At 44.2% G+C, this 12926-nt stretch overlaps 1 protein-coding gene across 1 annotated transcript in view; it reads left to right on the forward strand.

Annotated features, from left to right (window-relative positions):
- The window catches only part of LEO1 (LEO1 component of Paf1/RNA polymerase II complex), a 215090-nt gene extending 207399 nt beyond the window's left edge, over positions 1-7691 (forward strand). The window contains exon 12 of the mRNA XM_078684833.1: positions 7222-7691. Coding sequence (XP_078540959.1) covers positions 7222-7560 — 339 coding nt within the window. The 3' untranslated portion in view covers positions 7561-7691. The remainder of the gene's footprint in view (positions 1-7221) is intronic.
- The last annotated feature ends 5235 nt before the right edge of the window (positions 7692-12926 follow it).

A 12926-nucleotide genomic window follows, 5' to 3' on the forward strand; every position in this document is an offset into this window, starting at 1 on the left:
AACAGCCATGCATTACATAACCAAGCAGGGAGGTACAAGGTCTCATCTGCTCTCGAAAGAAGCCCAGGGAATATGGGAATGGGTAATTCTCCACAATGTCGTTCTTTCAGCAGAACATCTACCAAGCACTCTCAACACAACAGCAGACACCTTGAGTTGTCTGAAATGGGCCTGCCACAAGTGGGAATTGGATCAAGACATTCTGGAGGAAGTGTTTCAATGCTGGGGAACTCCAACAATAGACCTGTTTGCAACTCCAGAAAACAGGAAATGCCGACTCTATGCAAGCAGGATCGCCATTGAGGGTCGCTAGGGAATGCTCTTTCGATGTCTTGGTTAGGCGCACTTGTTTACGCCTTTCCTCCAAATCCCCTAATCCCACGGCTTCTCAGGAAAATAAAGATGGAACCTTGCAGGATGATCTTAATAGCACCAGCGTGGCCACGCCAATTCTGGTTCACACAACTTCTCCTGCTTTCTCAGGTCCATCCATTTCACCTATGTTCCATTCCATCTCTATTAACAATGTCCCAGGGACAGGTGATACATCCATATCCTAGTTCTCTCCATTTGAAGGCCTGGCTCCTGAGCACAGAGCATTCCACAGCTTAGATATCCCTCAGGAATGTAGGGAGATATTAACTCAAGCTTGTGTACCAATTACAAATTACAAACAAAACCTATCGTGCTAAATGGAAGTGCTTCTGCCTGTGGTGTCATCGTGAACACATCCATCCATTCACTTCAGCTCCTCATCAAATACTGCCTTACATTCTATCGCTGGCTAAATCAGGCCTTTTTTCATTCTTCCATCAAAGTACATCTGGCAGCTATTTCAAGATTCATAAGAACAGCTTCTGGTTCTTCTCTCTGGTCTGCTAGAATTATCAAACAGTTCCTGAAAGGTCTTTTCAGGGTTTTTCCTCCAGTGCGGCCACCACCTCTGGCTTGGAATCTCAATCTGGTTCTCATCTCATGAAACCTCCGTTCGAGCCTATCCACAGGGTGGATTTAAATTTTTTGTCTTGGAAATTAGCTCTCCTTTTAGCCCTCACTTCAGCTAGGAGATTAGGAGAGTTGCAGCCTCTATCCATTTAGAACCTTTTCCACAGTTAAAAAAAGACACATCCAAAATTTAGTCCAAAGGTCGGATTTCCATTTGAACGAACCAGTTGTTCTTCTCTTGACCAACATCCCCTGCAGGAACGTCTCTACATTCTTTAGATGTCCAGAGGTGTCTCAAATTCTATCTTGCACGCACAAACAATTTGAAGAAATTATCTCAACTTTTTGTGGCTTTTAGTGCACCTCGAAAAGGTCTTCCTCTCTCAAAACAAGAAATCACACGCTGGATTTAAAGTGCAATTCATTATTGCCACCAAGCGGCAGGAAAGCCGCTGGAGAGACATATATATGAGCTCACTCCACAAGATCAGTTTCATCTTCGGCAGCTCTCTTCTCTGGAATCCCTATAAAAGACATTTGTAGGGCGGCTACATGGAGCAGTGCCCATACATTCACAAAGCATTACTGCCTGGACTCTTTCATAAGGAGCGAAGCAGCAGTAGGACAAGCAGTCCTGAGGAATCTTTTCCAATGAGAGGTGAGCATTCCCTTCTATCCCTCCTTCCTATGATTGCACATTTTGTATCACATAATGTTTCTGATGTATTGTTACAAGGTATATGATTGCCATATGATGACGGTTATGCAGAGATATTGTAATACTCATGTAGCGAAATGTGCACTGGTGACTTACTGCTAGCTACTCTTATACAAAGCATGGGAATCTATGAAAGTTCCAATACTGGGGCAAGAAAACAAGTTACTTACCTGTAACTTTGGTTCCCCAGTATTGGTAACTTTCATAGATTCCCATGTGCCCACCCTCCTTCCCTGGGAAAGCTCAGCCTTCAGCAAAAGTGGTTACTGATACACAACGGCTGCGAAAATCTGAGGCTCTGAGGCTCTCTCATGTGGGTTCTATGGGTTGAGGCTAATCTGATTGGTTTTTGCAAAATTTTGGTCTCTTTTACAAAAAGAGGTAGATATGCTACAAAATAAGTTGAGGCCCAGGCCTTTCTTTCTCTTTTGTACATACTGCTATGGTATTTTCTATTTATCGAGGATCCCAGGCTGACGACGGGGAATGATACAAAGCATGGGAATCTATGAAAGTTACCAATACTGGGGAATCAAAGTTACAGGTAAGTAACTTATTTTCATATGTCACAAAGCAGTAGCAGCTGACATAAATATTTGTCTTCCATTCCTTTAAACGTGGATGTAGTTGAGATGATAGCATGTCTTTGGGGACTTTGGGGAAAAGTTGTCTCTCTCTTTTGACAGCTAATATAGAGAAAAAGAGTTCTAGTTAAGTGTTAATGGCTTAATGTTTCACTTCACATAGAATTCAACATTGTTTGGCCACAGAGGAGGTCCCAGCTGCTATTTCTCCTGATTTCATATACTGTTTCTAGTATATCAAAGCATGAATGCTGCATTCTTCAACATGCAGTTGTGGCACAAGATCTGTGTATTTAGCCTATATCCCACACTAGTGTCTGCCTGTGGGTTCTCCAAATTCATGGAAGAGAGTTAGGACATCTCATATGAGATTGTAAGTTCCAAATGCTACCATGTAGGTACAAGAATCAACAACATGGTCTTGGGTATGCCTACTGTATTCTCCCACCATAAAAATCAATTAAAATGACAGTTCAAGTATTTTGTTCTATTGCAGTAGATCAAGGATTTCTACTGCGAAGTCCTCACCCTGCCACAATTGTATATCTCTGACTGAGACCGTTCCAATGGGAACTTTCTAAGATTATTTCAAAATAGACTTACACTTTGACTATGTCAACACCCAGAAAAGTGAGTCACAGGGTCCCCTGCGCTTCTGAGAAACGCACATTTTTTCATAGGGACAGGTTTTTCCTACACTGTTGGACTTGGCCCTTTTTGCAGGGTCATCCCTGAACTTTTTGCCTTCCTCCTATATGTTTTCTGACCTGTTGTTGGCTGTTTTATGACTGGCCACTTTACCACTGCTGATCAGTGGTAAAGTGCATATGATCTCTCTATTGTAAATTGATGTATGGATTAGTGATTCCATGATTGGTTCTTCTGGTTTACTTGTCAGACCCTAGTACAGTGCACTGCGTGTGCCCAGGGCTTGTAAACCAAATGCTGCTGGTGGTGCCACCCACAGAAGCAGCCTGTAAAAGTGTGTCTAAGGCCTGCCATTGCTGAGCCTGTGTGCAGTCTGGTACTGCCATGCTGACTGGGCAAGTGCACCCTCTTGCCAGTCCCTAAACCGTCCTTTTTCTTCATATCAGACACCTCTATGGTAGGGCCACGGGCTGGGTGCATTGTAAGTATAAGGTAGGACAAGCCCTGATGTGTGTGGCATGTCCTAATAGTGAATTACAGCTATTTTCGTTTTTCACTATTGCAAGGCTACCTACACCCCATAGGCCAGAATGGGCAGTTAGATTGTTACATTTTATAATCCTAACTGATTCGGGGGAACTAGGTAAAAATTTGAGTTTAATATGACTGAACTCAGAATGATAAAATGCATCTTTTAGTGAAGTTGGTTTTAACATTCTGTGTTTGAAAATACGACTTTTAGAAAGTAGGTATTTTCTTGTCTAACTATCCAAGCCTGCCTCTGCTAGGTTGTGTATTCCTTGTCTGGAGTTTAAGTGAAGGAGCTGGGGGATTCCAGGAGACAGGGTGAGTCAGCCCAGTGCTGAATAGAGAGATCTGCATCTGGATGGGAGGGAGGAGTTGCACCTGGGACCTGAATAGGGTTGTGGCTGCCTTCCACAATGCTGGTGCGTCTGATGTCCCTGCCCTGCACTGTGAAAGGAAAGACGGAGTCATGTAAACAGACAGCTCCAGGACTTACCAGAACTGGTTTGGACTTGGCAAAGGCCTCTCTGCCTTCAGAGAACAAAGATAAACTGTGAATAACAAGAGGGACCCAGATCCCAGAACTTGAGATCACTTTGGGACAACAAAAAGAAGAAACCTTTGCTGAGGAGTAGAACCAGAGAGACTGAGGAGAAACTATCCCTAAGCTGAAGTGCTGCTTGAGGGATTGGCCCTCAGTGGTTGCCTGACTGCCTAAGAAAGGAGAGAGGAACTTTGTGTACTTTCATCAATTTGTATGGATCTACAAGGGCTTGAGAAAAAAAGCTTGCCTCCTGCTGAGGTCTCAGGGACAACAGACTTCACCCACCAGCTCCCCAAGAGATCTTTGGAAGTGCCTGCAGTTGTGCTGGACTTTTTGAGGAACTGCGCATCGCAAGGAGCTGGAAACGCGACTCAGGAGCAAGAAGCGTGGCGCCGAACTGCCGCTGCCGCTTCAAAACACAAGAGCGCCTCATCGCCGGAGAAGGGTTTCGTCGTCGCAGCAGACGCCGCCTCATCACAGGTAAGCGTGTCGCAGGACCTGTCGCAGCCCCCAAGAACCGCTGAGTCATCGCAGGGCCCCCAAAACGCCTCGCATCGCTGGAGAAGAGGATCAACGTCACAGCAGACGCCGCCGCATCAACGGGAAGCGTGTCGCAGGGCCTGTCGCCACTCGCATTGTTGTTGAAGCACCGCACATCACCGGAGAAGAGGATCGATGTCGCAGCAGACGCCGCCACATCACCGGGAAGTGTGTCGCAGGGCCTGTTGCGGTCCGCATCATATCGCACCAAGAAGAAAACATCTTTATTTCTTTGCACCAAAACTTCATTGCATCACGTTGTTGCTCGCCGCATCGCCACAAAAGCGCAGTAAAAAACCGACGCATCACCTCCCCTCGCAGAGAAGAACCGACGCATCACTGTCCCCTACGCAGCAGTAGGGAACCGACGCATCACCGTTCTTGCTTGTAAGGAACTGACGCATCACCTTCCCTGCAACACTTTTGTTGTATTGCGTTACGCATCTTAAGGTACATTGACTCAAAGTGTCGCATTTTAAGATCTAAAGAGAACTACGCTAATTCTACCATTTTAAGTACAGTATTGTGGATTTTTTGTCGTTTATGGTCTTGTGTTAAATCTATATAAAAGATATTTATTTTTAATATACAACTTGTGTGTTGTCACTTGATTACTGTATGTGTTCACAAATGCTTTACACACTGCCTCTGAGATAAGCCTGTATGCTCGTGCCAAGCTACCAAGGGGGAGCAGGGGTTATTTTAGGAGTGTACCCCGTTGCCCTGACTAGAGGCAAGGGTCCCTATATGTCACAAGTACCTACCTGTGCCAACTAGAAACCCCCAAATCAAATATACACCCACTATTAACGACAAAGGTTCTCTCAGACCTTTACATTGAGCAGGAGATTGTATTCTCATAAATTCTTTCCAAATCAGTCGATGACCCTGCGCACAGTGGCACAATTAAGGATTGTACCACCAAGAGTTAAGACTAATTGGCTGTAAAACACCAGTGGACAGTCTTGGGGAAATGCCTCCAAGATGCTGATTGAGCATTGGGTGCAGCTCTTATTGTTACAATCCATGGATGTTGTCTTGTTGTAGCGGACATGCATTTTTGTGGGTTGATGGCCAAGATGGTCATTGGCTACAAGGTAATCATGTTGGCTACAAACCACATTTATAACACAATTTGATGCTCAGTAAATCAAGTGAAAATCATTTAGAATGAATATATATATATCTATATCTATCTATATATATATATATATATATATATATATATAGAGAGAGAGAGAGAGAAAGAGAATGAGAGAGAGAGAGAGAGAGAGAGAGAGTGAGAGAGAGAGAATGAGAGAGAGAATGAGAGAGAGAATGAGAATATATATATAAATATCATCACGAAAATGGGTTATAAGTTGGGAAGTATGTGAGCCCTGCCCAAGTAATAAGTAAGAAACTACTGTCAGGTCAAACACAATTTCAGTAGTAAAAACCTGTGCTCAGCTACATGTAGCCATAGCACAGACCAGACAAGCTTAAATCTGGAAAATGTGCAAAGTTTTTAGCAACACTAAAACAGTTAAAAAGTCAAAACACTACACAAAAAATATTCAGCAAACAGTTTCTACGAATTAAGAAAAATATAATAAGAAGAATTATACCAATATGAGTACAACTCAATCCGGGGGATCAGAAATCAGAAGTTTTAAAGCAAAAAGTGCCAAGCAAAAGGAAAGCATCAACCACTGTTTACGGTTGTCTGTGATGTGGGTACAGTTTCAGGCTGACCATTCTGGGGCAGAGATCAGATACACCAAGCGTGTTGGCTTGGTCAAATTACTAAGTCTGTTTTTTTTAAGGTGAGATTGTTGTCCGGCAGTGCAGGGTTGAAGGCTATATTTGACAAAGTCCCTTCAAATCTGAATAGCTGCTGGGCTAGGTCCTGCAAAAAGCTGTTAGGTGTGGTGGGAAGGACTTCCAGTGAGAAAATTAAAATTTTGCTGCAGCCTATGTCCTCATGCTGGGAAGATACTTTTTGCACCTTTGTCTGGTCAAGATTTCAACCTTTGGTCTCTCTTTTGGAGCTCCAAGTCCAGCAGGCCAAATCATAAGCTGTACCTGACATAGTTCTTCCGAAGTCAGACACCTTTGAAGGGAGGTACTTCTGAAACTCCGGGGGTCTTGAAAGTCTCAACTTTTCCGACTTTATTTGGCAGTTCCCCGTAGCTACTTCTAATGCTTTGAGGACCACAGCAACAACACTTAGAGGCCAGGCCCCACTCTAGCAGATGCCACCAGGCCAATTGTAGTTCTAACTGTTCCACTGGTCTCTGCACAAAAAAGGCCTCTATAAAACAACTGACCCTTGGAGTCATTTTTCATGTCCTGGGCTGGCTAATTCTAATTAGCCAGCAGGGGCTTCAGGCAGGGAAAGTTTACTTTTAAAACACTACTTTTCCTATATGTTTATCGCAAATCTATCTTCACCACTAAATTCCATTTTTAATAAATATTAAGAATAGTGGTTGAACTGGCTTTGTAGCTTACTCAAACCCAAGATAAGGGATTGGCACATTAATTGTACTTTTGCATTTGCTTTATATAACTAGGTACAGCTCTAATAGTTTTGCTTCATCTGGGAATTGTGCACATCAGTGATGTAGAAATGTGTTACAAATGACTCATCCTGTCCTTGAAGATGTTCCCTTTGCATAATAAGTAAATTAGGTTTTATTAGTATATATTTTCTTCAATCTTATTTTTTGTTGCAGGAAGGAGAACCCTCTTCTGGAAAGAGAAAAGCTGAGGATGAGGACAAGGCAAATAAAAAGCAGAAGAAATATGTGATTAGTGACGAGGAGGACGATGAAGCAGATGAAGCAGATGAAGCAGATGAAGCAGATGAAGTAGAGAATGGTGAGGTGGAACAAGAGGAGGCAGAGGAGCGGGATGCAGCAGAGGAGCGGGATGCAGCAGAGGAGCGGGATGCAGCAGGGGAACGGGATGAAGCAGAGGAACGGGATGAAGCAGAGGATCAGGCAGAGGACGAGCCAGATGAGGCAGATGAGACAACCAAAGAGGAAGCAAAGGACTCTGATGATGATTTGTAAATTATATATATTTTTAGATCTGTACAGTTGGATGTAAGTAAACTCAGTGAAAAAATGTTGACATGAGATAACTTTAATTGCCAATTTAAAGTTTTGTCTGTCAACAATAAACTTGACACGTTTTGTTTTTCTATTGGTTTTCATTTGTTTAGTGACTTTGCTTGGTTTCATGTGCAGGAGTTAACTATTCCTGCTACACCGTTCAAGAAAAAATTGCTAATGGTGGTGACAAATGTTTTTCTGCTTTGGTAAGAAGCTGGTGGCTCACTCACTGTACTAGATCGCTAGAGTTGAGTGGACTCTGAGCTACTACTTGGGGAATCAGAAAATATCACAGCAATGTAAGCGTTTTACGCTGTGATGTCTGTCCATACATCAGTTTTCTTCTGATGAATATGTGTACCTGCAGATTCCCCACCTTAACAATATCCCTTGGTACCAGACTGAAAACTGAGAATTTTCTCAGCAATGCATCAGCTCACTGATAAATAGTGCCATGTAGCTTCTTTGTGAATTGAACTACCCTGGAAGTGACGGAGCAAAGCCTCATATAAGCGCTGATATCTCTTTCTTTTGTTATGTGCTTTTCGGAATGGATCTGGAGCTCTGCTCCCAATCTGTTTGTTTCCTACAGCTTCCAAATGTCTAGGATGCTGTGCTTGGGGACGATGTCCCCACAAAAACCGTTTGGATTCATGCCATGCTCAGACAGCAGGAAGCAGATGCCTATCAAGGAACCTCATTAAGTTTGATTTTGGTGCTTGGGCTGTGGCCACGACCCCATTTGTGTGACTTTATGCATCCAAAGGCGATTCGGGAACTGGAGGTGTAGCTCTGTGCCACAGAATATAATCAGTAAGGGCCGAAACATTGCTCCAAGTTGTGAGCCCAGTCAGAGTTGAGTTTTTGAGTCTGTTCTTGTGAAATGTCCACTCCTTGTGAAGTTTGACTTCAGCCGGCAGGTCCACCCATGATGGTGTCTGTCCCCTTGAGACCCGCTTCTAGGCCCGCAACAACCACAACTGTGGTCCTGGGCTCTGTAACCAAACCAGCATCCACTTACCATGTGGCGGTGGCACAAGATCTCGTCCCAGCTCCATTCTGTAACCCTGAAACAGTATCTGCCCACTCCACACCCATGTTTTGCTACAAGATCACAAAGGCGCAAACAGTTGTTTTGTAACCTGACACTAATCAAGACCTCTGCGACACCAGTATTGCCAGCGACTTGAAGCTCTACCTGGATCTGATTCTGATCCAAGGCTTTATTCACCTATTGTCCCTTAGAACACTGATCAAGATGGGAAGGGAAACCACTTACTTTCCTCTCATTACACTGGTGATGCTTTGCATTGTGCAAGTCACATGCCCCGAAACAGAGCGAAACGTGCCACACTGACCGCCAAAGGTAGGAAGTGCTTCCTTTGCAGTGGTGGTCCGGAGGGCAGCCCTGAGATTCTATTCTTGCAGCTTCCCACTGTGGAGACAAAGACAAATGTGTTAATTGAGATTCTTCAACTAGGGCTGGCTTCATCTGAGTCGTTACTGTCTTTCAATGAAGCTCTTACTGATTCTCTTTTGACAACTTAGTACAAACCATGCTAATGTAATCCAGTCAGTTGACCTGATGCTAGGTGACACAGACTAGCTCCCTATGACCTGCATTACCTAACCAAGCATCCTGTACCAGAAAACTTGAAAGATATGGTATTGACAAGTAAAGTCAATCCAAATTAATTTCGTACCATTCCTCCGGACATAGAGAATCTCTTTGGCTCCTCTCCAAAAAGAATTGATGTCTTTGGAAAGAGATTGTTTTCTATGGCTATTTTAGTCCTCCGGTCAATTAATTTGGTTTGTCTCCTCGGAAGGTGCACCCATGCTTTGTGGAATGAGGTCAGCTAGATCTTGCCGGCTATCCCTGAGGACCTCAGGGTCTCTCTAGCCCAAACAATACATGATGGTCAAGATTCTGTGAAGTATATGCTCCAAGCTGTACTGGGCACTACTAATTGTATAGGTAGAGCTATACCAGTGTCCTGCTCAGACGGCATGTTTGGATGAGATCAAACCGGCTTTCAGGGCATGTTCAAGCATCCTTAATAGGCATGCTGTTTGATAACTCCAGGCTATTCAGCGCTGGAACAATGTAAAGATATTTACACCATATCTAGATTTTTTATTTATAAAACAATGTTATTGATATTTAACAACAGAAAAACATTAACAACAGAAAAACATACATGGTTGTCTTCTCCTAAGGCCAACTCACCCCTTGCAACATAGTAAGCAGATGAAATCAGAGCCCCCCCGGGTAACATGTAGCAACACATGGACGAGCACGGATTCACTCCTCCTGGTCATATGATGGGATTAAAGTCATGAGTTGGTCATCTCCTAAAAGTACAATACCTATACCTCTGGACCTGCCGTTCAGCCTTGATTTTGCCATGATTGTGGGGAATGCCTTGAGATTCATATACTGGTAACTCAAGGGTCATGTAAAGCTCTAATCCCCTCTTCCACTTCTTGAGTGGCGGAGAAGAGTTGCTCCTCCACGCACATGCAATTTTCCTCTTCGACACCAGTAAGCCTATGTGTAGCAAGGCGGTCTTGTACCTGTTCATATATATATAAATCATCCATAAGTGAAAGTGGAAAGGGGCTGAGATTCAGGCCCCAACACACCTCCAAGGGTAGTCAGTACCTCACTCCAAAATTTCTGGATCCCTGGGCAAGATCAAACTGTGTAAAAGAAGTTGCCACTGCCCCGCCCCACACCGTAGGCAGTCCGGAGAGGGGATCTCCCAAAACGCCAGAGCTTAGAGGGAGTAAAGTAGACCCTATGAAGGAAATGCATTTGTATTGCTCTATACTGTGAACCAATTGCCTTCATTCAAGGGACCATTTCCACATCTCTCCAATCCTCTTTAGTCAATTCCCTAGATCCTTCTCCCAGGCTGACCCAAGCAGACTGAAAGTATCTGGAGTATTAATAACAATATATAAGTAAATTATGCTTTCGGACTAGCTCTACCGTTAAAAATCAAGCTTCTGCTCCATGTCAACGAGTGAGTACTACTGCCCCTACCCCAACCCCCTCACCAAAATTGAAGGCAACGGTCAACACTCCGCCTACTGTGCCCAGTCGCGACCGAAAACATACTTTAGGAGGCCCGCTCCAAAGAAAATCGAAAAGCCTTCCGGTAGCTCGGGACCGAGCAAACTGCACGTGCCGATCCCACCGGCGCCGTCGGCACCAAAACCGAAAGAAGTCCCAAACCAAGCTCCTCGGAGCCAAAACCTACGCCAAAGGACTCTATCACGCCTCCTAAGGCTAAGGACAAAGAGAAACAAAAACCCCGCTCGGAACCAAAAAAATCAGCGCCGAAAGCGGTTCCTCCAGAAGAGGAGCTTTTTCATCCTGATCCTAAGCTGAAAAAGATCTATATTGATCCAGAGACCGGACATGTTACCACTGCACCATATAGAAAGAGGAAGTTAGACACAGCACCTGTTCTTTCAGTGCCTGTGAAGAAGGACTCTGCCACATCGCCTATGCACCCTTCTTCTCCTATACTTCCTTCTAACCCACCTCCTCTCCCTAAACCTATTACACCTCAAAATTCTCCACCTCATACACTTCCTCATAACGATGATGATGATGACATAGGGGTGGGGGTGACCCAGATGACCCTTTTACGTACCCAAATGACCAACCTGATTGGGAGTACCCTGTCCCACAAGACATACTGGACATGCCAGATCCACACACATACCCCTCAAAACCATCTCCTCCAGAAGATAATATTGGTTTTGGACACTTAATTAATAGAGCTGCCATCTATCATGCGGTCACAATGCACTGAGATGAGGCAGAAGAGGATTTTTTATTAGATACTTTTGAACAGTCCCAAAAGTTGGTACAAATATTACCCATGATTAAAGGGGTCATTAAGCATGCCCCCGAAGTGTTTAAAGATCCTGTACGTGCTAGAATTCTAAACCCCAGAAAAGAAGCATAGGCCTGCCCCTGGAAATCCTGCCTACATTAAGGGACAGCTAACCTTAGATTCTCTAGTCGTTTCCAATTCTAGAAAACGCGCTAACTCCCAAACCTCATGAGAAGTGCCACCTCCTGATAAAGAGTCTAAACTGCTAGATGCTTCAGGTAAAAGAATAGCTGCCCAAGCAGGCAATACCTGTCGCATAGCTAACACACAAGCACTGCTCGCAAGATATGACAGAGACCATTACGACCAGTTAGAGACACTACTACAGCATTTGCCTGACCAATAGAAGACACAAGCAAATGATCTAATCCAAGAGGGTAAGCTAATCTCAAATGCATCAATCAAATGTGCACTTGATGCTGCAGACACTGCCTCTCGAGCAATAAATACCAGTGTTCTCCTTAGACGCCACGCGTGGCTACGCATCTCCGGTTTTAAACAAGAGGTCCAGACTACTATCCTTAATCAGCCATTTAACCAACAACAGCTTTTTGAGCCGGCTGTGGTCACGGCACCAGAAAAAATGAAGGAAGACACAGACTGCCAAATCTATGGGAGCTTTACAGTCCCCATAAACACGAGGCTCCTTTTGTCGCTCCTTTTACAGTGGAGCCTCTAAACAAATGGGAGCAGACAACTCCTCTTCCTTTAATGCCAATACACAAACATCCCCCAACAGAGGATATTTTAGAGTCGGATACAGAGGAAACAGCAATAAAGGAAGAGGTCGAGGTAACAACACCAATCGTACCTCTCCCACCACAAAACAGTGACTTCATTCCGCTCCCCCTACAACATTCCACTCCTGTCGGTGGGAGATTAGCACAGTTCCTACCGATCTGGAATTCCATCATAACAGACAAGTGGGTGAGACAAATGATCCAGTATGGTTACTGCCTAGAACTTACAGCTACACCTCCACATATACTACCCAAACAGCGGCCCATGTCCACAGAACATCTTACGCTACTAAAACAAGAGGTTCTCTCATTGCTTCAAAACGGCGCAATAGAGATGATTCCGTTACAACTTCAGGGAACAGGGGTTTACTCGCTGTACTTCCTAATACCCAAGAAGGACGGGACACTAAGACCAATTCTTGATCTCAGGCCCCACAACCTATATATACACTCAGATCATTTTCACATGATAACTTCACGACAAGTGCTCCCACTGTTACAACAAGGCGATTTCCTTGCCACACTAGATCTCAAGCACGCCTACTTCCACATTCCCATACATCCTTCTCACAGGAAGTATCTAAGGTTTGTACTAAACGGACAACACTATCAGGTCAATGTCCTTCCATTCGGAGTGACATCTGCACTGAGAGTGTTCACAAAGTGCCTTGCA

Source organism: Lissotriton helveticus, chromosome 3_2 (assembly GCF_964261635.1).
Source record: "Lissotriton helveticus chromosome 3_2, aLisHel1.1, whole genome shotgun sequence".
Taxonomy (NCBI): domain Eukaryota; kingdom Metazoa; phylum Chordata; class Amphibia; order Caudata; family Salamandridae; genus Lissotriton; species Lissotriton helveticus.